The sequence below is a fragment of the Patagioenas fasciata genome, chromosome 1 (assembly GCF_037038585.1).
Source record: "Patagioenas fasciata isolate bPatFas1 chromosome 1, bPatFas1.hap1, whole genome shotgun sequence".
Classification (NCBI taxonomy): Eukaryota; Metazoa; Chordata; class Aves; order Columbiformes; family Columbidae; genus Patagioenas; species Patagioenas fasciata.
In genome coordinates, this window is record NC_092520.1 from 140529975 (window position 1) to 140557943 (window position 27969).

A 27969-nucleotide genomic window follows, 5' to 3' on the forward strand; every position below is an offset into this window, starting at 1 on the left:
CGACATCAGTGGCTTTACCTTTCACCGACAACAAAGCAGCCTGCCAGTCAGAGTTAGCATTGTCATGTGCCAGTTGAAGCAGTAAAAGTTTTGCTGCGTCTTCATTTTCAACCTGCCTTGCTATAGTGGTTTGCAGTCTGTCAATGAAGTTTATATAAGACTCCTGCGGTCCCTGTCTTATTGTTGCAAATGAGTTTATGCACTGCCCTGCCTCTGGGACCCGGCGCCATGCCATAACAGCAAGACAAGTTGCCTGTTCAGAAATCTGCTGCGGAAGCCCAGCCTGCGCCTGTGGAGTGATATACTGTCCGTTTCCTAGCAACATATCCTGATTTATTCCTGCTCCTGATGACAAATTTTCCAAGACCTGTTCAGTCACAAGATCTTTATTCTCTAATTGCCACAGAGAATATTGCGCTGGTGTCAAAATTGTTTTAGCAAGCAATTTCCAACCCTATGGAGTCATTACGTATGTGGCACCAATACCTTCAATAATTCCCATTGTAAAAGGACTATGTAACCCATTCTCTTGCATGGAATTTTTTAACTCCTTAACCATTGTATAAGGTATTCTGTCATGTTCTGGTGGTTGTTATGGTTTGTAAATAACTGGAAAGGCGAAAGAAAAATCGACGTGCTCCATAGCCTTTTCACGGCATTTTGCATCACCCCTTCATGTTCTGCTGTCTTAGCCTGAAGGGGTTACTGTGTGCTGTATAAGCATCATTAAAATCAGGCAAAGGAGGTGCTGAGGGCAGGGTTTTAGACTCCTGACCCAGCTCCAGACAAATTCCAGCCTTATCTTTACACAACTGTGATGGCATTAATGATGGATGTAAAACTGACTCTTTTGGAGATCTGCAGAGCTTGACTCAAAAGGATTAGTGCTGTCAAGACTCAAATCATGAGCAACCTGCTCATTTGTGTGTTTCCGTCCATCCTGCCCTGTTTGTCCTCACATTATTTGCTCTGCCGACTGCAACTGTGATAGCGCAGAGTACACAAATCCCCAACTTACAAGCAAACCATCAGGGACTGCAAAACCTGAATTCTTTTGTGCGTGTAGATATTCTCTGACCTGTTTCCAAATTTTACTGTCAAACGTCCCCCCACTCAGAAACCAAACACAATTCTCTTTCACCCATATCAGGAGTGAAGCGACCTGCTTCTCAGAAATACGATACCCAGAAAAACATAATAACTGCAGTAAAACCTGCAAATACAATTTATGTTCCTGAGAAGTGGCTTGCCCCATACTAACGCCATCCCACAGCGATATCGTTCCACGAGGACTGTTTGTCCCTGTTTATACTGTAGGGATTAATGTGGCCACAAATAAAATTTACCCACCCATCGGATTGCACGGTCGCCACCAAACACACTGCTCGATGAAGAGCTTCCAGGAGTCACACACTCACACGGGGCACCATTTGCGGCAATTAGAAACAATACACACCAGGACTCAGACAGAGATTCACACACAGACAGAGATCTTGTTCAGGAAGGAGCGCAGAGCCAGGCAGAGCAGAGAGCTGAGCCAGGCTGAGGTCTTCTTTATTAGTCAGTTACGATTTATACGATTTACAGATACGGACCTGGACTAAGATGTTACCTAAGACGTTTTTCCAGTAGTTGTTATTAAAAACACACCACACTGATGTTATCTTTATTTCAGTTATGTTCCCACTCATTCACAGACCAAGCCCAAGGACATTCACACATCATACATATGGGGGCAGTTTTCTGACCCAAGATATCATTCTCACTGACCTGAGCTATCACTTCTTATACTCATAAAAAGCATACTTCTGTATAATCTGTCCAAGGCCCTTTAGCTGGAACTGCAGTTCCCACACTTACCCCTTGCCCATGTTAAGAATGTGCTACTCATCTTTTCTCCTCTTTCCTTGAGAATGCCCTTTTTGGAATGGAAGCTTGAAAATCGTTGGGAAAGCCTCCTTTCCATTTTGGATGTGCTTATTGGTAACATTGCTTGAGGTGCTCTTAACATGGCCAACCAGAAGTCTGAAAATTTCAGAGCACCCGGATGCCCCAGTTCAAAGCTGGTGTGAGACCCTGCTCAGGAGTGGGGTTGCTTAAGCATGATCACAGAGGTAAGGAGAATTAGACTGGCTAAGCTGTGGAGTAGGGACTCAGGAGAGAAACAACTGCAGCACTGCATGGCCTCATAAATTATATGCAGTTGGTCTGTGGGTTAGAAATGCACAGAGAAAGAAGGTGCCCAGTTCTCCTTGTTATTTATTTCTGTTGGGGTGGGAGGTAGCATTGGCTCTACATCACTTTGTCATTTGTGATGTACCGTCCTCTCAATCATCATGCCTGACAGTGTTCAAGAAGAGACTAGACAGCGCCCTCAGACACATGGCGTGAACTGTGGAGTTCTCATATGCAGGGACAGGAACCAGACCTGATCCTTGTGTGTCCCTTCCAATTCAGGAATTTCTATGATTCTATGATTCGATGGTTCTATTATTCTAATATTCTGTAATCTGATATCTGAGGCAGATATCAGAAATGGTATAAAAGTCACTGAGCTGTGTGTGTGGCAGAATGCAAACCCCTCTCTCTCCCCCCACCGCCTCCTTCAGTATGGAGGGAGTAGGCACATCTCCCTCTCTCTGCTACTTGAGGCTAACAGCTTCTTTTGTTTGGCCCAGAGCACCCTGGCCAGGGCCATTAGGAGAAGGGATTGCCGAGGCGCCAGTGAGCTGCTGGGCACCTGTGACCAGTGTGGGGCATGTTTGGAGGCTTCAGGGGCACCCCACAACCGGTGTGGGGGTGCAGAGAAGCTTCTAGAATGCCTACAGTCAGGTCTGATCAGCCAGTATAAAAACGGGACTCTCGTCAAGACTCCACCCATTGTCGCCGGTCTCTCGGAGCACGAGTTGAAGATACTGCTGCCGAGACCCCCCCTCCCCGGGATGGAGACCCCACTTGCCTTGCCGCCACGTGTGTGAGTAAAACTTCTCGCAAGATTGCGAGTATATTTATCCTTTCCGTGCACATATGCACGTGTGACTTCCTGTGCTTAGTACAAGCACGTATAACTTTATTTCCTCGCACAATCGCGAGTGTATTTATATTCCGTGCACATTTGCACGCGTCCTTTAAATTATTTCCTCACACAATCGCGAGTGTAACCTTATTTCCTCGCACAATTGCGAGTGTATTATAGATTTGCCCTTGCGGAATCGCGAGCGTGCGCTTTACCTGTATCTCTTTAAGAATAATCCCGCACCGTGTTCAGGCAAGTGTGTACTCCTCTGGGACTCGGGGGTGGTTCCGGCATTGTTTTGGGTGAAGCCACGTGCATGCACACTGTGGACCTCCTGTTGTACTACTTACTGCCCCTTAATAACTTTCCTCAACTGATACCCGAACCTATATTTAAGACACTTTTGGAGTGCTAAAACCCTGTTTCTCACCGGTTTAATAAAAAGTTGTTTTGGACCCTGTTGTCCCTTAAATTAGCCTCGGGGTGCCTCCATGACAGTGTGTCACACAGAATAACCTGCTCTGTGGGCTAGAAACCAATTTTGTGGAAGGTACTCAGTTTCCTTCAGGTTGGAAAACTTTCCTGCAGCAGGTCACATTACAGGCCTTGACTGCTCTTCAAAGTCCTTCTTCATCTGTGCAGATGTGGCAGGGCAGAACTGAGAATACAGCTGAGCCAGCAAAGCCTGGGACGTGATCTCTAGCCTTGTCCCATGGCTCAGTTTGTTCCATACATGCACCGCGTAGGTGTTCCTAAGGAGATTGTGAAGCTCCGAGGAGCCGATTGCTTCAAACAATTTCTTCCAGTTCTGCCATGCAATAGGATGAAGAGACTCATGGTACAGAGCAGTCACTCCTTTGCAGATCATACCACTTCAGATATTACTGATGGAGCACCACTTCTTGAAGATACGTGTTAGGAGCTGCAGGTGCTGGTGTGCCCATATCCAGCTTTTGTAGCTGTCCACAAAGTCCTGCATGCAAAGCTCCATGAACTCATGCTTGGATTTGAAGGACAAGAAAGGCCCCGTTCAGTTCATCATGAGTCTGGAGCCCAAGGGCATTGGTGAGGTTCTTCAAGTTCTTCAGCACAATGAAGTCTGTGTCCAGGTAGATGCCACCAAATTTCCACATGATGGTGATTCTACAGGCGTCAGAGAGGTGGGCTAAGTAATAACGTCCCTTCTGGTGCTCAGGCTGTGAGTACCACTTTGCCAGAGGCGTTCCTGAGAAAAGCTCTGCCAAGTCCAGGGGCCGGATCTCCACGTTGAGGAAGCAGCTCAGCAATGAGAATGCCCAGTGACTGGGCAATGAGACATTCCCCTTTGCCAGGCCGTTCATGAGCACCACAACCCGTGTTCCAGGGTGCACCCGAGCCGCTGACTCCACAGAGCACGTGAACAGGTAACTTGGGTTAATTTGCTCAGAGGTCTCCACAAAAAACACATCCCCTGGGGAAGGAGGGGGCTCACCAGCAATGGTGTGGGGAGGAAAAGTCAATAACTGTTCACAAATGCTTTGTGTAGGCAAGGTGTAGACCTGGCCTTCAGCATCCTCCCCAGTTCTCCAGCGGAACATGACAGAGGCAAAGAACAGAAATGAAATGACGAGGATAAACAGAGCCATGGGCCTGTGGCTCAGCAACACTGTGGTCAGTTTTGGCAGGCAGTTGGACATCTCTCCCAGCACAACCGTTGTGATCTGAAGGAAGGAAAGAAGAAAAAGACATTGACAGGAAAGGCAGCAAACCAGGAGCCTTGGGAAAGTGCCACAGTAGAGCAGAACTCTCCTTCCTTCATCCCAACTTAAACTATGCCTTTTGGTAATTTCTGGAACAGTCTCCTGGCTTCTCCATATTGTCACAGGATCCTCAGGTCCCACATCAGAAACTGCTGCCCATCTTTGGATCCCTCTCTTTCAAACACAAAAGAAGGACAGGTCTCTCCTTTCAGCATATCAGATACCAAGACTGATCCTCAGTTCTCTCCATGTATTTTGTCCACGTAAGTTGTGCTTGCCACTTGGAAGGATATACAGCATTTGACAAACAAATGGCAAACCTGCATGGTGGTCCACCACAAACTCTGGAAACAGCATACGAGACCTTATCTATCAACTTCTAGAAATTCAGGTCATTCTGAACATGAAACATATGTGCTACAATCCGTAAGACCAGGAAACAGGAATGCTGCTTTTGAACATTCCTGGAGCTTTGTCAACAGACGTCTGCAACTGCTTCTGTGATGAGTTCTAAATCTCTGAAGCTTTAACCTTTAACTCAACAGGCGACGTGAGAGACAACTCAGCTGGCTCTAATCTAACAATGAGCAAGATTCAAGACTACATGCATGGTTTAGTAAGTGGAGGTATTTTCAATACAAGCACACTTCTATATAATTAGAAATACATTAATATATTTCTGCATCTGTACTGAATAAGAAGACATTTTCGATGCTGCATGAGCCAGTCAATTTATCTCACAATACAAACACAAAAAATCTGTCTCTCTACCTTCCTCCGAAATCTCACGTGCCATTGCACAGAAATGGTAAATACTACTTACCTGTCCCTGCTTTCAAGACACCACAGAAGTCACCACTCAGCTGGACAAGACTTTCAAGAGATCACTGTTTCTCAGAGCACCTGTAACTCTATGAGCTGGCACTTCCTTTTCCTGAAAAGAACTGGTGAGAGACGGACTCTGAACACCTGGAGGAAACAGATCAAGGTGGATGTGACGTCACACTTTCAGTTCATACAGTTGCTGATACAAGGTTCCTGCAGCTATGCTGTGAGGAACCCATCTAATTAGAAATGCACCACCAAAAACTAACAAGCAAACAAGCAAAAAAATAAGGAAATTGATACCCAATTATTGCTACACATTAAGCTTTATACTACGGTGGGAAACCAGTTGCTGTTTTGTGTTCTTCTCTTTGCTAACAATCCCTGGTACTCACACTGCTTGGGTGGCTGCCACGAGAACCGAGCTGAGAGATTCATAGAGCTGCCTCCTCCAATCCCGGCACTTCATTCCTGAAGGCTCCTTTGAACGTACACTTTGTTGACCAGTTAATAAACTCATCCATTTGGAAATACTCCCTCTTATGCCTGATACTTCATTCAATGCGGTGTCACTCATTTGATGATGGAGTTCCCCTGTCCCTGTACTCAATGGCAGCTGACCTTCCCTTACGGAAGACACGTTGACACGATCATAAAATACCACCTTTATCCATGGTGATGTGCAAGAGGCTGTGGCATCCATACCCTACAAGGTGGGATTACAGTGTTGAGAAATGTCCCAGTGTTTCTATTACCTGTAGCCAGATGCAGAAATCATAGAACCATAGAACCATTTAGGTTGGAAAAGATCTCTAAGATCATCAAGTCAAACTGTTAAGCCAGTACTGCCAAGTCCACCACTAAACCGGGTCTGTAATCAACACATCTACATTACTTTTAAATACCTCCAGGGATGGTGAGACAACCACTTCCTTGGACAGCCTACTCCAGGACATGACAACCCCTGCCACGGAGACATTTTTCATAATATCTAATCTAAAGCTCCCTGGTGCATCTTGAGGCTGTTTGCTCTTGTGCTATTGCTTGCTACTTGGAAGAAGAATCTGTCACCGACCTTGCTACAACCTCCTTTTGGGTAATTGTTGAGAGCCATAAAGTCTCCCCTCAGCCTGCTTTTCTCCAGGCTGAACAACCCCATTTCGCTTTGCCACTCTTCATCAGACTTGTGCTCCAGATCTCTCATCAGATTCATCGCCCTTCTCTGAACTCTCTCCAGCATCTTGATGTCTTTCCTGTAAGGAGGCCCCCAAAACTGAACACAGTATTCAAGGTGGGGCCTCACCAGTGCCAAGTACAGGAGGACGATCATTTCCCGAGTCCTCCTGGCCGTGCTATTCCTGATAAAAGCCAGAATGCTGTTGGCCTTTTTGACCACCCAGGCACTTTGCTGGCTCGTATTCGGATGGCTGTTGACCAACAGCCCCAGATCCTTTTCTGCTGGGCATCTTTCCAGCCACTCTTCCCCAAGCCTGTAGCATTGCATGAGTTGTTCTGACCTAAGTGCAGGACGCAGCATTGAGCCTTCCTGAGCCTCATATAACTACGCTCAGCCCAGCAATCCAGCCTGCCTAGATTGCTCTGTAGGGCCTTCCTACCCTCAAGCAGATCAACACTCCCACCCAACTTGGTGTCATCTGCTGGTCTTCACAAATGGCATATCCAGACAGAGCTTGTGGAGAGCTTCGTTTTTCCTCTTCTCTCCTGCTGAGGACAAGCCAGCCCTAGGCAGACCTCAATTCCCAACACGTGTTTGATCAAGGCAGGTAACTGCTCTTTCCCTCAAGAAGGGCTCTTAAATGACTTTGCACCACAGCCTTCCTGGACTACACATTTGGGAGCAGGGTTGAGGAGGACAGAAGAAACAGGGAGGAGACGAGCAGGGGAAAAAAGAGGACCTTTTTAAGTAAATACTGTCCAGAAAGAGTTTTTACGAGATGACTATGTGAGTTGCTAATCAAATCCTTTGTTTTAGCAGGGATAATTTGTCTTTCTTCTAATCTTCAGGGAAATCTTTAACAATATTGTGGTAGCACTCAGCAGAGAAAAGAGAGAGAAAAGGCTTCTATTTTATGAAATTAAGTGACTTTAGAGTTTAGAGAGACACTTACTGAATGCAGGAATACAGTTAGTAGAATTATATTTATTAAATAAATATGAGGATTGAAATCTGTAGGTACACGCTCCAACCCTCTCCTGAGTAGACATCTTGAGCTTACCCACATGAGCTCATGCGATATTTCAAAAAATTTCTAGAGGAAGAAAGATCAAACAGAGCCCTACAGTCCTTTATAAACCCAGGACAAATCTGCCAAGAGCTGCCCAAGACCAGGCAGCAGGTATAAAAGAGATGACGGATTTCCTGTAGAGTTGACAGATATGTAGAATAAATTTAAAAATACTGACATGCCCCTAGTATTTCACATACATTGGATGTTCAAGAGACAGCAGACTCCTATCTGCCACTGGTAGTTATTTCCAAAGTAAAAACACCATTAAACATAATGTGATGATACTCAAATAAATGGGATAAGCTGATGCAGAGAGGGTCCAGAACCCAGGAAAAAAGCAAACCAATAAAGTTAGGTAAGTCCAAGGTAACATGAATGTAGGTGGTGCTTGAAGTTTGGGAAACATCTCCGGTTCTGTTCTGTGAACTTGCCCATCCTGTTCTCGGGACTTCAGCTGAGCTGCTGAAGTGAACTATTTGCTATTTAGTGTTGGCCTGTAAGCTCTTTTTAGAAGGAATTGCTCTTCTTAAGACTCTGGAAAGAATGTGAAGATATGGCTAAAAATAAAGAAAAATCATGCTGCGGCTGGCTTCTGCAATATGTTGTGAGCCACAACCCTCTGTGAAGTTGAACAGGTGCCTAGTTTGGGCTGCATGACCAGTATTGATAATGAGATGCCACCAGCCACACTTCTGCTGTTTAGTCATTTTTCTTCTTTCAGACACTGACACCTATTCAAGCCCAGTTCAAAATTCAAGTCATCTTGTAGATTTTCCATCCCCAGCAAACTCAAAGCACCAAAGAGTCAGAGTGAAAAAGGAGCGTCAGTGCCTCCAGTGTAGCTGAGGCATGCGATGCCTCAGATCCCCAGTTACCAGCACACTGAGGAGTGGCAGCCCAAGTAGTTCCCTTTGTCTGCCCGGCCCTTCTGTAGGAGGCTGTTTTCCCCACTCTAAGTAATGCTGAGTATGATATTAATATCACATATGTTCTTCATGCTCCTCAGCTACTGCAGCTTCTCCTCTAGTGCATTAACTGGCTGCTTTGGGTTCATAACTCAGGGATATGAATTCCTTTGGGCAAGAAGCTCTCAAGGAGTTAAGTGCAGACTGCTCATGCTTTTCAGCATTCTCCTCTTAGGCTGTATGAGTTCCGTCCCACAGTTAAATAGACAATTCTGGAGAAAAAGGCTTGTTCAATCATCAAAAAAAAAGGCAGCACAGTTTGCTACTTACTGTTTCTTTCTGTATGGAGTTTAGACCAGCAGTTTCTCAGCCAGCCACAAAGTGCAGTCCAGGACAGGAAAAGGCACATAAAAGCTTGCTATTCTGCTTCTAGACTTGTCTGCCACTATTTGATTAACGCCCTCTTTTCTTCTATGACTTCTATTCCCTCCCTGTCAACAATAGGACAGGCACCACCTCACTTGTATTTGGTCTTCCTGGTTCTCAAGCTGCCTCACATCAAGGCTGCCACATCAGAAGAATCTTTGTGATTTAACCACTATATTTGTTTGCTTTTCCTGCTAGAGACCATGGAGTTTGCCACTGGCAGCAAGTATCTCCCTCCTGGCCAGACCAGAAGGAGAAGGCATAGGAGTTCTCAGTTAGGAGGTTAAGAGTTGGGCTTGAAGGTGCCTTGGTTCAGTCTGGGAGAGCCACTTGTTAAAATCATGGAAAGTTGCCCAAGAGCCTGATTAAAAGAAATGCCCACTGTGGATAAATTTCTGCACTTCTTTTCCTGAAACTTGGTATGCACATGGGATCCTCCTGAATGAAACACCACCATGTACATTTTTATTTCAGTGCATGGAAAACTGTAGGAAGGCTTATTAACAAGAACTCTGTCAAAATATACTCTAAAATAACAGGGAAGGCTCAAGTTTCCTTACCGGTTACTTGCATTCTTTAGATATGAACATGTACAGTAGGCTCTATGGCTTTTAAAGCAGTGCTGACCGGCTCTCCTGATGGCAAGGTACAATCCAGAAGACAGAGTGATGTTAGAAGACTCTAAAAGTGACCTGCAGAAATAGCAGCATGTGTCTTTTTTTAACACATGTATTTCTCTGGATTTCTTGGCAGGAAGGCCTTAAATCATGAACTTTCTAAAGTTTTCAGTGAGATGTGTGATATTAACCACCTTATGCCTGGGAAAGACTACACAATTGATTTGCAGGCAACCAGCTGCTAAATCACATGAGGATTTAGGGCAGCATGGTACTGTAGGAAAAGATGTCTGCAAAGCCACCGTCTGCAAACTTGCCATCTGCTAGAGAGTTGCCTATGATTGGTCATCTCCACAAGTAGCATAGGCAGGACTTCCTAATGACAAAGAATCATTTAGCAGAGGGAACAGTGCAGACAACGCCATCAATGGTCCCCACTGCCTGGACATTGGTTACCAGCAGAGTCTCCCAGGTTTCTGTCATGAGACCTATGACATTTATTATATTAATCAGCGGCCAGGAAGAGGATCTAGATTGTGACCTTTCCAGTTTTGTAGATGTCAGGAAACTGTGGTGATGAAGTTGGTGTGATCAAGTGCAGCGCTTCTGTTCAGCTGGACCTCGGCAGGTGGAAGGAACATCATGAAATTCAACAAGGACAAATGCCACCAGAACGAGATGCCCAGAGAAGCTGTGCAGTGTCCTCTCTCAAGGTTTTCAAGACCCAGCAAGATGACACCTGGAGCAATATAGTCTGAGTTCAGTGCTGACCACACTTTGAACAGGACTAGAGATGTCCTGAGCTCCCCTCCATTCAGGATGATTCTTTGTGAGTACGACCACTTGTGCATATGGCCACAAGGAGGAGGGGAGATAGGTCCCAGGTCCTTCTTGGGGGAATAAGGGAGGAATCAGAGGAATTGCTGGGGGTCTCCTGGAGAGCATGGAATAGCACCGAGGTGTGGGTGAGGAGGGTGTCAGGATTGCTGCTACCACTCCCAGGGAACTGTGAAGGAGGAGTGGGTACCAGATTGAATGAACAGCCATTTCACTCCTTGCCAGCTCAGCCTTGTGCAAACGTGACTAAATGTATGGGTCACAAATTGCAGCAGGCCACTGAATGTCCAGCATCCAATTTTGTACTCACACAAGTGCCCAAACGCCTTATTTCAATGTTTTTTCATATTATAAGATATAATTTTCTGTTGTTGATAATCTTGAAAAACGGTACCTAAACGTGTATGAGGAAAGCTTATCCCATATGGATTTTCCATTTCTCAGAACCAGGCTCTAGTTACCCCTTGCCCATGTTAAGAATGTGCTACTCATCTTTTCTCCTCTTTCCTTGAGAATGCCCTTTTTGGAATGGAAGCTTGAAAATCGTTGGGAAAGCCTCCTTTCCATTTTGGATGTGCTTATTGGTAACATTGCTTGAGGTGCTCTTAACATGGCCAACCAGAAGTCTGAAAATTTCAGAGCACCCGGATGCCCCAGTTCAAAGCTGGTGTGAGACCCTGCTCAGGAGTGGGGTTGCTTAAGCATGATCACAGAGGTAAGGAGAATTAGACTGGCTAAGCTGTGGAGTAGGGACTCAGGAGAGAAACAACTGCAGCACTGCATGGCCTCATAAATTATATGCAGTTGGTCTGTGGGTTAGAAATGCACAGAGAAAGAAGGTGCCCAGTTCTCCTTTTTATTTATTTCTGTTGGGGTGGGAGGTAGCATTGGCTCTACATCACTTTGTCATTTGTGATGTACCGTCCTCTCAATCATCATGCCTGACAGTGTTCCAGAAGAGACTAGACAGTGCCCTCAGACACATGGCGTGAACTGTGGAGTTCTCATATGCAGGGACAGGAACCGGACTTGATCCTTGTGTGTCCCTTCCAATTCAGGACTTTCTATGATTCTATGATTCAATGGTTCTATTATTCTAATATTCTGTAATCTGATATCTGAGGCAGATATCAGAAATGGTATAAAAATCACTGAGCTGTGTGTCACACAGAATACCTGCTCTGTGGGCTAGAACCAAACTCAGTTTCCATCAGGTTGGAAAACTTCCTGCAGCAGGTCACATTACAGGCTTTGACTGCTTTTCAAAGTCCTTCTTCATCTGTGCAAATGTGGCAGGGCAAAACTGAGAATACAGCTGAGCCAGCAAAGCCTGGGACGTGATCTCTAGCCTTGTCCCATGGCTCAGTTTGTTCCATACATGCACCGCGTAGGTGTTCCTAAGGAGATTGTGAAGCTCCGAGGAGCCGATTGCTTCAAACAATTTCTTCCAGTTCTGCCATGCAATAGGATAAAGAGCCTCACGGTACAGAGCAGTCACTCCTTTGCAGATCATACCACTTCAGATATTACTGATGGAGCACCACATCTTGAAGACACGTGTTAGGAGCTGCGGGCCCTGGTGTGCCCACATCCAGCTTTTGTAGTTGTCCACAAAGTCCTGCATGCAAAGCTCCATGAACTCATGCTTGGGTTTGAAGGACAGAAAGGCCCCGTTCAGTACATCCTGAGTCTGGAGCCCAAGGGCGTTGGTGAGGTTCTTCAAGTTCTTCAGCACAATGAAGTCTGTGTCCAGGTAGATGCCACCAAATTTCCACATGGGTGGAAAATTTCCACAGGGTGCCTATCTGTACCTACCAGCAACTGCCACCACTTGCTTCCAGTGGTGCATGCAATGTACTGCCTTTGTAAAACATCTCCTGATTATAATGCCTTCTAATATTTACAAGGTGGCAGTTAGCAATTTCAGATGTAAATAGAGAAGCACAATTTTTTACTTTTCTTCCCCACCTATAATTTTTTTTTTCTGTTCCTGATTTATTATCACCTTCCCTTCTATTGTCAAAGAAGAACTGGTTATCGAACAGCAGACTAGAATGGACCGTCCTTCTCAGACAAGGCTTTCAGACTTGAAGAGCTTACTTCTGGATCAAAATTTCACATAGCAATCTAGAGTCTAATAACAACCCAAAAGAACTCCAGATGCAATGCTGTGGCTTATGCTTGAAGTTCCTACAGGTATCTCAAGACTGTATCTGAAAAGCCAGGTGGAAGAAGGTGGCAGACACCATACATCTTTCCCCACCACACTGATCATCTGCAGTGATAAGGTGAAGCAGGAGCCTGCTAGAGATGGCCCTGCCTTCCTGGTGTGAGCATGCCTGCACCAAGAGAGGCATCAGACGTGGTTCTGTCCTCACACTCCACATCTTCTTGTTGCGTTTGGCACCTCCTGCCTCTCCCTTGCCTTCCTGCGCTGCCTGTCATTCTGAGTGACAGTCCTCAGCAGGCAAACAGAGTAGAAGAGGGAGACAGCTCTGTGCCTTGGACCACCAGAAGGATTTCTGAACTTCAGGTTGCACTTTCCCTGCTCAGTGTGTTTGCTAAGAGAGAAACTCCCTCCTGGTATGGCTAATGGGATAATTCTAATTCTAACTCTAATTCTAATTCTAATTCTAATTCTAATTCTAATTCTAATTCTAATTCTAATTCTAGTTCTAATTCTAATTCTAATTCATACTAATTCTTCTCTAACATGAAAGGTGGTGAGGATGGGATATATTTGTCTGGGAGATGTGTAAAAAGGAGTTACATGAAACACAGCACTGCTATAACCCTGTTCCCTGTTTCTATTCTGTTTTGTTAACTCATCTCAGTGTAAAAAGCTGGTGAGACAACTGAATCATAAGCTGCTTTAGTGACAATAAGGTGATCATAAAGTCAGGTTTTGCTTCAACATACTTGATAACATAGAATAGGTTCTCCAAACATCACGTGCCTGCCCAGGACCTTGACAGAGTGTTTGCCAAGTAACTGCCCACTCTTATGTTCACCCCTTGATAATCCATTTTCCTTTCCACCTACATAACTTGTCTCATTTATCCTTTGGTATTTTCACATACCAACTTTAAACTCAGAAAAACAGCACTGGACTCAAGTATAAAGACATACACGCTGGCATAAGAGGAAAATTAAGGGAATTGCTTGTATCTTCTATTAACCATATAAGATGATGCATGTATTTCATAACGTTTGAACCATTAAAAAAAAAATATATATTGGAAACTCCTTGTTAATGGCTGCCCATCAGGCTTTCCAAATATTTTTCTCCTCCAGGCCAAGATTACAAGATTTTTAAAAGTTGGATGTTGTCCAAAGGATCTTACTTTAGAGAGGTTCAATCAAGCCTTCTTTGCAGGGCTCCATATGACCCATGTTTTTTTTGCTTTGATACTGTTGACTTGCTCACACAATTTGTCACTGACCCTTTAATTCTCTTCATTTCCTGAGTAATTTGTGGTTTATAGCAATAAAAGACTTCTTATTAGGGCATTGTTTGAGATAGAAAGAAGGTTTTGTATAAGAAAATAATTTGGAAAAATTAGCACACTGTGTGAATATTTCTCTATCATGAAATGGAGGTGCCAGATTCTTTTACTCTAACTGCACTGCTGGTGCATTAGAGTTACTATTGCAAAGAACCTTCCCCAAAAGTTTCTTCAGCTCTTACCCATACAGACTAAGTGTTCGTGTTATTGGGGTGGTGCTTTGTGCACGCAGCACAGACAAACAAGTCTCCAACTGGAGAAAGTCCAATTGAACAGACTTCTTGCACAGAAATAATTTGTTCGATGTAAAAGCACAAATCTAACAACTGATAGATTTCATTGTAGGAAGGAGATTGAGAATTAATGATAATCTCTGAGTCATACATGCTATAACATTGAAAACCTGCCACACTTCTGCTGTTTAAGCAGATCCTGGTGTTTGGGTAAGGACTGAAGATAGCTCCTCTGTCACAGCCTTCTCCATTGAAAGGTCCATGCAACTACTTGTCCCCAGCAAAACTCTTCCTCCAAATTCCTGTTAAACCCTAGCAACAAGCATCTGCTTTGCCTCCCATTTACTACAATTATTAGTCCTTTTCCTTCTTTCAGACACTGACACATATTCAGGCCCAGTTCAAAATTCAAGTCATCTTGTAGATTTTCCATCCCCAGCAAACTCAAAGCACCAAAGAGTCAGAGTGAAAAAGGAGCGTCAGTGCCTCCAGTGTAGCTGAGGCATGCGATGCCTCAGATCCCCAGTTACCAGCACACTGAGGAGTGGCAGCCCAAGTAGTTCCCCTTGTCTGCCCGGCCCTTCTGTAGGAGGCTGTTTTCCCCACTCTGAGTAATGCTGAGTATGATATTAATATCATATATGTGCTTCATGCTCCTCAGCTGCTGCAGCTTCTCCTCTGGTGCATTAATGTAAACTGGCTTCTTTAGGCTCGTAACTCAGGGATATGAATTCCTTTGGGCAACAAACTCTCAAGGAGTTAAGCGCAGACTGCTTACGATTTTCAGCATTCTTCTCTTAGGCTTTATGAGTTCCATCCCACAGTTAAATAGAAAATTCTGGAGAAAAAGGATTGCTCAATCATCTGAAAAAAATTTTTAAAAGGCAGCACAGTTTGCTACTTACTGTTTCTTTCTGTATGGAGTTTAAACCAGCAGTTTCTCAGCCAGCCACAAAGTGCAGTTCAGGGCAGGAAAAGCAGGAAAAAGCATATAAAAACTTGCTGTTCTGCTTCTAGACTTGTCTGACACTATTTGATTAGCGCCCTCTTTTCTTCTATGGCTTCAATTCCCTCCCTGCCAACAATAGGGCACGCACCCGCCTGGCTCACTTTTGCTCTTCCTGGTTCTCAAGCTGCCTCACATCAATGCTGCCACATTAGAAGAATCTTTGTGACCTTATCACTATATTTGTTTGCTCTTTCTGCTAGAGACCATGGAGTTTGCCACTGGCAGGAGAATGGAGTGAATACCTCCCTCCTGGCCAGACTAGAAGGAGAAGGCATAGGAGTTCTCAGTTAGGAGGTTCAGAGTTGGGCTTGAAGGTACCATTGTTCAGTCTGGGAGAACAACTTGTTAAAATTATGCCAAGTTATTCAAGTGGCTGTTTGAAAGAAATGCCCACTGTGGATAAATTTCTGCACTTCTTTTCCTGACAACATGGTATGTACATGGAAGCCTCCTGAATGAAACACCACCATGTACATTTTTATTTCAGTGCATGGAAAACTGCAGGAAGGCTTTTTAACAAGAACTTTGTTAGAATGTACTCTAAAATAACCACAGGGAAGGCTCAAATTTCCTTACAGCTTACCTGCATTCTTTAGATATGAACATGAACAGTAGGCTCTATGGTTTTCAAAGCAGTGTTGACCAGCAGGTGTGGGGAGAAGAGAAAGCTCTCCTGATGACAAGGTCCTATCTAGAAGACAGAGTGACATTAAAAGACTCTAGAAGTGACCTACAGATATAGCAGCGTGTGTCTTTTTTTAACACATGTATTTCTCTGGATTTCTTGGCAGGAAGGCCTTAAATCATGAACTTTCTGAAGTTTTCAGCGAGATGTGTGATGTGGATGTTAACCACCTTATGTCTGGGAAAGACTACACAATTGATTTGCAGGCAACCAGCTGCTAAGTCACATGAAGATTGTTGTGACCCAAGTGCAGAACTCATCACTTGGCCTTGTTGAACCACATGCAATTTGCCTCAATCCAATGATCCAGCCAATCCAGAGCCTTTCTACTCTCAAGTAGACCAACACTCCCACCCAGCTTTGTGTCATTTGCAAACTTACTGAGGGTTCATTCAATCCCCTCAGCCAGAGAATTGGTCAAGATATTAAACAGAACTGACCCCAATACTGAGCCCTAGGGAACACCACTCGTGACTGGTCACCTACTGTATTTGACTTGGTTCAGCACAGCTCTTTGGGCCCAGCCATCCAGCCAGTTCTTTACCCAGTAAAGAGTACACACATCCAGGCCATGAGTAGCCAGCTTCTCCAGGAGAATGCTATGGGGAACAGCGTCAAAGGATTTACTGAAGTCTAAGTTCACAACATCCACAGCCTTTCACAGAATGGTCATAGAATCACAGATTGGTTGTGGTTGGAAGGGACCTCTGGAGATCGTCTAGTCCAACCCACTTGCTAAAGCAGGTACACCTAGAGTAGATTGCACAAGAATGTGTTCAGGTAGATCTTGAATATCACCAGAGAAGGAGACTCCACAACCTCTCTGGGCAGCCTGTTCCAGTGCTCTGGCACCCTGAGAGGAAGGAAGTTTCTCTTCATATTCAGATGGAACCTCCTACGGTTCAGTCTGTGCCTGTTGCGCCTTATCCTGTCATTGGGCACCACTGGAAGGAGTCTGGTGCCATCTTCTTGACATCCACCCTTGAGATATTTATAAATCTTTATAAGATCCCCTCTCAGCCTTCTCTTCTCCAGGCTGAACAGTCTCAGCTTTCTCACTCTCTCCTCATAAGAAAGATGCTCTAGGCCCCTAATGATCTTTGCAGCCCACTGCTGAACTCCCTCCAGTAATTCCTTCTCCTTCTTAAACAGAGGAGTCCAGAACTGAATGCAGTACTCCAGATGTGGCCTCACCAGGGCAGAGTAGAGGGGGAGGATAACCTCCCTCGACCTGCTGGTCACACTCTTCTTAATGCACCCCAGGATCCTGTTTCCCTCATTCACTAAGCAGGTCACCTTGTCATAGAATTAGATCAGGTTGGTCAAGCAGGACCTGCCTTTCATAAACCTATGCTGACTTGGCCTGATGACTTGTTTGTGTTGTATATGCCATGTGATGGCACTCCAGATGTTCTGTTCCATGACTTTCCCTGGCACTGAGGTCCAACTGACAGGCCTTTAATTTTTCAGATCCTCCTTCGCCAGGACTGCTGATAAATAATTGAAAGTGGCTTAGTGATCATCTCCACCACCTCCCTCAGCACCCTAGGGTGTATCCCAGCTGGCCCCATAGATGTGTGTGTCTAAGTGATGTATCAGGTCGCTAACCACTTCCCCTTGGATTATTTGGGCTTCATTCTGCTCCTTGTCTCTGTCTTCCAGCTCAGGGGGGGTGTGTACCTGAACCACAACTGGTCTTACTGTTAAAGACTAAGGCAAAGAAGGCACTTAGTACCTCAGCCTTTCCCTCATCCTCCATCACTGTTTCCCCTCCATATCCACTAGAGTAGAGATTCTCCTTCCTATTGTTGCCAATGTATTTATAGAGGCATTTTTATTCCCTTTTCCAGCAGTAGCCAGGCTCAGCTCTACTTGAGCTTCGGCCCTTCAGCTTTTCTCCCTGCATAGCTTCACTGCATCCTTCTAGTCCTCCTGAGTAGCCTGCCCCTTCTTCCAAGGGTTATAAATTCTCCTTTTATTCCCACGTTCCAGATGAAGCTTCCTATTCAGCCAGGCTGATCTTACTCCATGCCAGCTTGTCTTTAGGCATATGGGGACAGCCTGCTCCTGAGCCTCTAAGATTTCCTTCTTAAACAAAGACCAACCTTTGTGGACACCTTTACCCTTCAGGACTGTCTCCCAAGGGACTCTGATAACCAGCCTCATAAACAGATAAAAGTCTTTCCTTTGGAAGTCCAAAGTAGCAGTTCTGCTGACTGCCCTTTTACTTCACTTGAAGGCAGTTTCCACAACACCTGCCTGGAGGTTACCTGTACCCTCAGAACATCCTTCTGTGCCTTAGTCAAAATCTGAATTTCTCTGTGGTTCTCCCAGTACAAAGTGAAATGGTTAGGACTCTTGTCATTGCTTTGATGTTATTCCATGTATTGAAAAAGATGCCAAAGTCATCTTTCCTCCTTTGCTCACAGCTTCTAGCCCTTTCAGATAGCACTAGTTCCACAGCTACTTCTTGCATTTCTGTTGAGGGCTATAGCATAGCCCACATTCAGAAGACTATGCCTGTAGTTTTGGTGGTCAGATATGATTTATTTTGGCAGAAGGTCATCACATCTTCAGCAGCTGGTTCCATAAGAAAGCTCAGTAGTGAGCTTTTTACCTCAAAAAGAAGTGCAGCAGTCATCTGGCCTTGAGTCACCTCTAGACTGACACCCAACTGTGTACCTGAGAATGACACCTGACATACAAAGGAATGTCTTTCCCTGAGGGCTGCCAAGGCATATTATATGGCATCTTCTTATGGTGGTACTCACAGATATGCTTAAACATGTGGCCTGTTCATTAGGATGTGCCTGCTGAAAGTTTCTCTTTTTCTGCAGCCTTTGTTTCCTTATTGGAGAACTGTGAGACACCTACTGGTATAGCAGAAGTAGTGACTCCAGAAGAAACAGTTGAAAACAATTGCTTCCTGGATGCTATCTTAGCAACAGAAGTCATGAAAGTGCCTTTTTTGTCCCTAATCAGAGGCCTTAAACCACAGACATTCATACACTTTTGTTCCCACCACATCATCCACTTCCCTAATCTGCACTCAGTTTGTCCATGACTGTTAAGGGGGACAGTGTCAGAAGCTTTGCTAAAATCCAGATACACAGCAGTGATGCATCTGTGGCATTTATTAGTAATCTTCATCATCAAACACAAATTTAGACTTTGTGGCTAAATTTCATTGCACGTTTTGTGCAAAGTAAGAAAGAAAACACAACACCATCCAGACAAACAAAATAACTGCTCACAAATCAAGCTAACCAGCTTGTGTATCTTCTTGCCTTTTACCTCTGCCAGTTTGAACTACTGACACACATAAAAGACCTACATATTCTTCTTTGGTTTATTACAGATCTGATTCTTTCTGTTTTGAACATGCTTTTGTTGGAGAAACACAGCACGGTAAACAGATCTTAGGTTTGCACGACTGGGTACAATCTTACCTTCAGGAAAAGCACAGTCAAATTGACCACCAGGGATATGTTGCTCAGAAGAACAAAACCAGGGTAAGAACAAGCAGGGTGCCTTTGCAAACAAGACAAAAGGATCCAGAGCTAAAAGCTGTGGCAATGAGTCAAGGCCTAATGATGAAATCATAGGCCCGATAGCACTTTCTGTCATTTATTTATGTACTTAGAGACATTACACAGAGCAAGCCAAGGGTTCCTACAAATGTTGAAAATACATGAGAGGTGTTTCAGGCCTGACACATCTAAGAGAACAGACACAGAAGAGCAACTGATAGTTCTGGGAACTGGCTGAAGGGAAGAAGCCAGAGAGTCGTGGTCAATTGGGCAGAGTCCAGTTGGAGGCCTGTATCTAGTGGAGTGCCTCAGGGGTTGGTACTGGGACCAGTATTATTCAATATATTCATCAATGATTTGGATGAGGGAATAGAGTGCACTGTCAGCAAGTTTGCTGATGACACCAAGCTGGGAGGAGTGGCTGACATGCCAGAAGGCTGTGCTGCCATCCAGCGAGACCTGGACAGGCTGGAGAGTTAGGCAGGGAAAAATTTAATGAAATATAACATGGGCAAGTGTAGAGTCTTGCACCTGGGCAGGAACAACCCCAGGTTCCAGTATAAGTTGGGGAACGACCTGTTACTGAGCAGTGTAGGGGAAAGGGATGTGGGGGTCATGGTGGACAGCAGGATGACCATGAGCCAGCACTGTGTCCCTGTGGCCAAGAAGGTAAATGGCATCCTGGGGTGTATTACAAGGGGGGTGGTTAGTAGGTCAAGAGAGGTTCTCCTACCCCTCTACTCTTCCCTGGTGAGATGATGTCTGAAATACTGTGTCCAGTTCTGGGCCCCTCAGTTCAAGAAGGACAGGGAACTGCTGGAGAGAGTCCAGTGCAGGGCAACTAAGATGAATAAGGGAGTGGCACCTCTCCCTTATGAGCAAAGGCTGAAGGAGCTGTGTCTCTTTAGTTTGGAGGAGACGGAGGGGCGACCTCATAAATGTTCATAAATAGATAAAGGGTGAGTGTCACGAGGATGGAGCCAGGCTCTTCTTGGTGACAACCAGTGATAAGACAAGGGGCAATGGCTATAAACTGGAACACAGAAAGTTCCACTTAAATTTGAGAAGAAACTTCTTCACAGTGAGGGTGACAGAGGAACTGGAACAGGCTGCCCAGAGAGGTTGTGGAGTCTCCTACTCTGGAGACATTCAAAACCCGCCTGGACACATTCCTGTGTAACCTCATCTAGGTGTTCCTGCTCTGGCAGGGGGATTGGACTGGATGATCTTTCAAGGTCCCTTCCAATCCCTAACATTCTGTGGATTCTGTAATAACAGAATCACAGAATAGTTAGGGTTGGAAGGGACCTTCAAATAACATCTAGTCTGACGCCCTTGCAATGAGCAGGGGCATTTTCAACTAGATCAGGTTGCTCAGAGCCCCATCCAGCCTGGCCTGGAATGTCTCCAGGGATGGGGCATCTACTACCTTTCTGGGCAACCTGTGCCAGTGTTTCACCACTCTCATTGCAAAAAACGTCTTCCTTGTGTCTAGCTTGAATATCCCCCTCCTTCAGTTTAAAAATCACTACCCCTTGTCCTGTCATAACAGGTCCTGCTAAAAAAATCTCTCCTCATCTTTCTCTTAGGCCCCTTTTAAGTACTGGAAGGCCGCAATAAGGTCTTCCTGGAGTCTTATCCAGGCTGAGAAACCCCATCTCTCTAAGCCTGTCCCTACTGGAGAGGTGTTCCAACCCTCTGATCGTCTTGGTGGTGTCCTCTGGCCCCTCTCCAAGAGGTCCACGTCTTTCCTGTGCTGAGGGCTCCAGAGCTGGATGCAGGACTCCAGGTGGGGTCTCACCAGAGCAGAGTGGAGGGGCAGAATCACCTCCCTCAACTTCCTGGCCATGCTCCTTTTGGTGCAGCCCAAGATAAGATTGGCTTTCTGGGCTACAAGCACACATTGCTGGCTCATGTCCCGTCTTTCATCCACTAGTACCCCCCTGAGTCCTTCTTCACTGGGCTGCTCTCTCTCTCTTCATCCTCCAGCCTGTATTGATACTGGGGGTTACCCTGACCCAGGTACAGGACCTTGCACTTGGCTTTGTTGGACCTCATGAGGTTCACTTGGGCCCACTTCTCGAGCTTGTCCAGGTCCCTCTGGATGGCATCCTGTCCCTCAGGCATGTCAACTGCACCACTCAGCTTGGTGTCATCTGCAAACTTGCTGAGGCTGCACTTGATCCCACTGTCTATGACACTGATGAAGATATTAAATATTACTGGGCCCAACGTGGACCCATGAGGGACACCACTTCTCACCAGTGTCCATCCACAAATTGTGCCATTGACCACTACTCTCTGGATGCAACCATCCAGCCAGTTCCTCATCCACCAAACAGTCCACCCATCAAGTCCATACATCTCTAATTTAGAGAGAAGGATGTTGTGGGGAACCATGTCAAAGGTTTTATACAAGTCCAGATAGACGACATCTGTAGCCTTTCCTTTGTTGACTGATGTACTTACTCCATCGTAGAAGGCCACCAGATTGGTTGCAGGACTTGCCCTTGGTGAAGCCATGCTGGCTGTCTCTTATCACCTTCCTGTCCTCCTTGTGTCTTACCACAGCTTCTAGGAGGATCTGTTCCATGATCTTCCCAGGCACAGAGGTGAGGCTGACAGGTCAGTAGTTCCCGGGGTCCTCCTTTCTACCCTTTTTCAAAATGGCTGTAATGTTTCCCCTTTTCCAGTCACCAGGGGCTTCCCCTAACTGCCATGATTTCTCAAATATCATGGAGAGTGGCTTGGCAGCTACATCAGCCAATTCCCTCAGGACTCTGGGATGCATCTCATTGGGCCCCATAGACTTATGTATGTTCAGTTTTCTCAGGTGGTCATGAACATGATCTTCATTTATAGTGGGAGGGACTTTGTTCCCTCAGTCCTTGTCTTGCAGTTCATCCACTTGAGAGGTTAGGGAAGAGAGTGTGCCAGTGAAGGCTGAGGCAAATAAGTTGTTGAGTACCTCAGCCTTCTCCTCATCCATTGTTAACAGTTGAGAAGTCTTGCTCATCGAGGTGGGGGGGTACACCTTTTTTAACCTTCCTTTTCTGGTTGACATACCTGTAGAAGCCCTTCTTGCTATTCTTTGCATCCCCTACTGAGCCTTGGCCTTCCTGACCCCATCTCTGCACAACCAGGCAGTGTCCCTATACTCTTCCCAGGATATCTGTCCCTGCTTCCTCTGCCTGTTCATTTCCTTCTTGTCCTTTAGTTTGACCAGAGGTTTCCCTATTGACTAACTACTTGATGAGTTGGAAGTAGGCTTTCCTAAAATTGAGGGTCCTGACTTTAGTCTTCACCTGTCCCACATCCCTCAAACTGCAAATTCCATGGCCAGCCCAAAATCACTGCAGTCCAGGCTGCCTCCAGTTTTGATGTCAACAACTAGGTCACCTGCATTAGTGACCATCAGGTGCAGTATTGCATCCCCCCTGGTAGGGCTCTCTATTACCTGGCTCAGGAAGTTATCCTCAATGCACTCGAGGAGCCTCCTGGATTCCCTACAGCTCACTGTGGTACATTTCCAGCAGACATCAGGGTGGTTGAAGTTCCCCGGCAGGACAAGAGCGGGACACCTCCTGCAGCTGGAGTAAGAATACTCCATCAACAGTCTCCCCCTGATTGGGCGTCCTGTAGTAGACACCAACCACAAGGTTTCCTTTGTTGCCTCCGTCTCTGATTCTTACCCATAAGCACTTAACCTGCTCGTGGTTATTCTTCAGAGACAGCTCTTCATGCTCCATCTTTCTCTTGATGTAGAGGGCAACCCCTCCACACTTCCTTCCTTGCCTGTCCCTTCTGAACAGCCTATAGCCACTGAGAGCCACATTCCACTTCTGGGATTCGTACCACTAAGGTTCAGTAATGGCCACTATGTCGTAGTCTTCTAGCAGCATAGTGGCTTTCAGCTTCTCCTGTTCATTGCCCATGCTGCATGCAAGGGCGTAGAGGCACTTCAGCTGGGCTGTTGGCTGTGGAACAACCATTACTTCCTTTGAAGTATTTCACTGGTGTTTTCCTGTTGGCTTCTATTACCTCAGGAGCCCCTGGCTCATCTCCATGAGACTTCAAGTGTGCTTCAGTGAGGCCAACACATCTCAGGGCCACCGGCTGAGGGTGCCCCACCTCTCTAACCTTAGCATCTTCTCCCAAAGTCTGTCACAGGCGAGACTGATATTGTCCCCCTCCCCCATCATGTCTACTTCAAAGCTCTGTCGATGAGCCCAGAGAGATCAAGTGCAAAGACCCTCTTCTTCCTTTGAGAAAGGTTAATCCAACCCAACACCAGCAAACCTGGTGCTATTTACAGCATAAAATTAATGGAAAGTCCAAAGTTGTGGTGGTGACATCAGCCACAGAGCCATGTATTAGTAGACAGAGTCTGTCCTAGGCACCAATGAACAAGGACACCCTTCCCTGCAGCATCAAGGGCTACTGATGGACAGCAAGAGAGACCAAATAAAGTTCTGGTGTATAATTTAAGTATGCATGACCTGAGGCAGATATTAGAATTAGTATAAAAATCACTGAGATCACTGAGCTGTCACACAGAATACCAGCTCTGTGTGCTAGAAACCAGCTCTGTGGAAGGCACTCAGTCTCCTTCAGGTTGGAAAACTTTCCTGCAGCAGGTCACATTACAGGCTTTGACTGCTCTTCAGAGTCCTTCTTCATCTGTGCAAATGTGGCAGGGCAGAACTGAGAATACAGCTGAGCCAGCAAAGCCTGGGACGTGATCTCTAGCCTTGCATCGTGGCTCAGTTTGTTCCATACGTACACTGCGTAGGTGTTCTTAAGGAGATTGTGAAGCTCCGAGGAGCCAATTGCTTCAAACAATTTCTTCCACTCTTCCCATGGAATAGGATAAAGAGCCTCAGGGGGAAGAGCACTCACTCCTTTGCAGATCATACCACTTTGGATATTACTGATAGAGCACAACTTTTTGAAGACACGTGTTAAGAGTTCTGGGCCCTGGTGTGCCCAGATCCACCCATTGTAGTTATCCACAAAGTCCTGCATGCAAAGCTCCATGAACTCATGCTTGGGTTTGAAGGACAGAAAGGCCCCGTTCAGAACATCTTGAGACTCAATACCAAGGGCATTGGTGAGGTTCTTCAAGTTCTTCAGCACAATGAAGTCTGTGTCCAGGTAGATGCCACCAAATTTCCACATGATGGCAATTCTGCAGGCATCAGACAGGACGGGTAAGAAATAAGGTTCCTTCTGGTGCTCAGGCTGTGAGTACCACTTTGCCAGAGGTGTTCCTGAGAAAAGCTCTGCCAAGTCCAGGGGCTGGATCTCCATGTTAAGGAAGCAGCTCAGCAATGAGAATGCCCAGTGGCTGGGCAATGAGACATTCCCCTTTGCCAGGCCTTTCATGAGAACCACAACCCGTGTTCTAGGGTGTGCCCGGGCCGCTGACTCCACAGAGCATGTGAACAGGTAACTCGGGTTAATTCGCTCAGAGGTCTCCACAAAAAACACGTCCCCTGGGGAACGAGGGGTCCCACCAGCAATTGTGTGGGGAGGGGAAGCAAAAAACTGGTTACACCTGTTTTGTGTAGACAAGCCATAGAGCTGGCCCTCAGCATCCTCCCCAGTTCTTTGATACAACACAACAGAGGCAACAAGCAGAAATGAAATGGTGAGGATAAACAGAGCCCCAGGCCTGTGGCTCGGCAGCACTGTGGTCAGTTTTGGCAGGTAGTTGGACATCCTGGGCAGTCTCGCTCCCGTCAGAGCCTGCTCTCCCAGCACAGCCGTTGTGATCTGAAGGGGAGGAAAGAAGAAAAAGACATTGACAGGAAAGGTAGCAGACCTCGAGCCTTGGGACAGTGCCACAGTAGAGGAGAACTCTCCTTCCTTCACCCCAACTTAAACTATGCCTTTTGGTCATTTCTGAAACAGTCTCCTGGCTTCTCTATATTGCCACAGGACCTTCAGGTCCCAGATCAGAAGTTGCTACCCATCTTTGGATCCCTCTCTTTCAAACAGAAAAAAAGGATTCTGTGATTCTGTGATTGTGCTTGCCACTTGGAATGATATGCAGCATTTGACACGCAAATGACACACCTTCATGGTGGTGTATCACAAACTCTGGGAACAACATATGAGACCTTATCTAACATCTTCTAGAATTTCAGGTTATTCTGAACATGAAACATGTGCAAAGATCCCTAGGACAAGGAAACAGGAATGCTCCTTCTGAATGTTCCTGCGGCTGCCCTGATGAGAGTTCTTTCTACTGATACACAACCTGTCCTTCCCCAAAACCAAACAAAACACTAAAACCCCGATGCTGTCATCAGTTCCTACCAAGAGGCCTCAGTGTCCCAAGCTGTTGAACCAGCAGTTGCTGCCTTTTGAAATCAGATGCCCTCCCCACTACAGAGAGCCTAGCTCATTTTCAGTGACACTGTAACATAGCAGAATGGATGGACAGCAAGAGGGGAATTGACACAAAGCAGCTTTGATGGCAGATGCAAATGATAAGGACGAGAACTGCCCAGGTAAAGAGAGTTTCAAGGCTGTTTCATAACTTTGCCCCCCTTCCAAGTCCTGCCTCCAATGACAGATGGTGCTGGTTAATTTCTACTGTTATCAACCTAGGATACAAAAGACATGCTGGCTGTCACTTGCTCAGCTCTGCCACTTGAATCACCTAGTGAAGGATATGCAGTCCTTGCTCCACCCTACCCTTCGCTTACTTCTTCTCTTCCTCCTGCAGAAGGGAGGGATGGAGATGAAGAGATTAGTAACAAGGGAACAATTAAAAAATAAGTAATTTTAGTTACATTCTCAGCATTAGCATCAGCATTTCTGCCCTTGTCTTCCCTGAAAGTGAAAGACAGCAGAAGCAAGATCTCCTGGATCCACGACTGGGACCCCAAACATCAGTGTGCAAAAGCATGCATAGAAGCAGCAAGGAGGACTGTGGCATATGGGACAAGAGGCAACAGCTCAATTGCACCAGGAGAGGTTTAGACAGAACATTAGGAAAAATTTAGTCACTAAGAGAGTTCTAAAGCATTGGAACAGGCTGCCCAGGGAAGTGGTTGAGTCACTGTCCCAGGAGATACTGAAAACACACATAGATGTGAAGTTTAGGGACATGGTTTGATGGTAGACTTGGCACTGTTGGGATTACAGTCGGACTCGATGATCTTAAAAGTCTTTTCAAACCAAAATGATTTTATGATCATAAGATTCATCCTGCCTCTCTCTACTCCATTTCCAAATCCAATTCCCTGTGCTCCAGAACAGACAGCTTCAGGAAACAGTAAAAAGCTTTAATCTTTAACCAAACAGCCAGTGAACAGGACAGAAAATCCAGCGGGCACAATGCCATTTGTATTTCATCCCACCCCTGGTTACTGCAACTGGGTTACAGACTAATCTCTCCATGTAGCCAGAAAATGACTTTTGAGCTGCACTGGGGGGTTTCCAAATGCAACAGCACGGAGCCACCGCTCTCCATGAGGCACTGGGCTTTGGGGACAGAGGAGAGGCAGCCAATACACAAATAATCAGCTCTGGATTCCCAGAACATTTTCTTCTCCTGCAGAGAAGTGATAGCAAAAAAAAAAAAAAAATTTTGCTTTTTGCATAGCTATTTCCCTCTCTCTCCACACCATAGCCTCTTGAATCCCATCAATATTTTTTAGCTTGATAAGCTACAGAGGAGAAAGCAGGTACAGGCTTAAGGGAACAGAGCCTTTGGCTGAAGAGACATCATGAAAGCACAGCTCTAATCTAACGGTGAGCAAGCTGCAATGTTACATGCATATTTTCAGTAAGAGGAGGAACTTCCACCGCAAACACACTTCTGTATATTCAGAAGTACATTGCTGCTTTTGTAGCGGATAAGAGGACATTTATGATGCTGCAATAGTCAGTCCATTTGTTTCACAAAACAAACACAGGAAATACGTCTCTCTAACTTCCTCCGAAACTGCAAGTGCCATTGCACAGCAACGGCAAATACTACTCACCTGTCCCTGCTTTCAAGACACCACAGAAGTCACCACTCAGCTGGACCAGGCTTTCAAGAGGTCGGTGTTTCTCAGAGCAATTATAACTCTAGGAGCTGGCACTTCCTTCTGCTGAAAAGAAATGCTGAGAGATGGACTCTGAACACATGGAGGAAACAGGCAGATCAATGTGGATGTGACATCACACTTTCAGTTCATGCAGTGGCTGATACAAGGTTCCTGCAGCTGTGCTGTGAGGAAACCATCCAATTAGAAATGCACCATCAAAAACAAACAAGCAAACAAGCAAAAAAAAGAAAAAGGAAATTGAAACCCAATTTTTGCTACACATTAAGCTTTATGCTGTGGTGGGAAACCAGTTGCTGTTTTGTGTTCTACTTTTTGCTAACAATCCC

At 45.6% G+C, this 27969-nt stretch overlaps 2 protein-coding genes and 2 pseudogenes across 2 annotated transcripts; 1 reads left to right on the top strand and 3 right to left on the bottom strand.

The window, feature by feature from the left end:
- Positions 1-950: 950 nt before the first annotated feature.
- Positions 951-27651, bottom strand: LOC139829303 (lactosylceramide 4-alpha-galactosyltransferase-like; annotated as a pseudogene).
- On the bottom strand, positions 11852-12463 carry LOC136102074 (lactosylceramide 4-alpha-galactosyltransferase-like; annotated as a pseudogene).
- Positions 16128-21576, top strand: LOC136102020 (poly(U)-specific endoribonuclease-B-like). Its single transcript, XM_065838800.2, has 5 exons — positions 16128-16253; positions 18178-18319; positions 18885-19017; positions 19406-19559; positions 21514-21576. The coding sequence occupies exons 1-5, from the start codon at positions 16128-16130 to the stop codon at positions 21574-21576; spliced, it is 618 nt and encodes a 205-aa protein (XP_065694872.2).
- Positions 19164-27680, bottom strand: LOC136114041 (lactosylceramide 4-alpha-galactosyltransferase-like). Its single transcript, XM_065859328.2, has 2 exons — positions 27575-27680; positions 19164-25352 (listed from the first exon to the last, which is right to left on the bottom strand). Exon 2 carries the CDS (start codon positions 25296-25298, stop codon positions 24216-24218), a length of 1083 nt encoding a protein of 360 aa, XP_065715400.2. The 5' UTR covers positions 25299-25352; positions 27575-27680; the 3' UTR covers positions 19164-24215.
- Positions 27681-27969: the final 289 nt, after the last annotated feature.

Coding starts and splice junctions, on each gene's coding strand:
- LOC136102020 (XM_065838800.2), top strand. CDS start 16,128: ATGTATTTCTCTGGATTTCTTGGCAGGAAGGCCTTAAATCATGAACTT. Junction 18,320..18,884: donor CACCTGCCTGGAGGTTACCT/GTACCCTCAGAA, acceptor CTTTTTCTGCAG/CCTTTGTTTCCTTATTGGAG. Junction 19,018..19,405: donor GTCATGAAAGTGCCTTTTTT/GTCCCTAATCAG, acceptor GGTTTATTACAG/ATCTGATTCTTTCTGTTTTG.
- LOC136114041 (XM_065859328.2), bottom strand. CDS start 25,298: ATGTCCAACTACCTGCCAAAACTGACCACAGTGCTGCCGAGCCACAGG.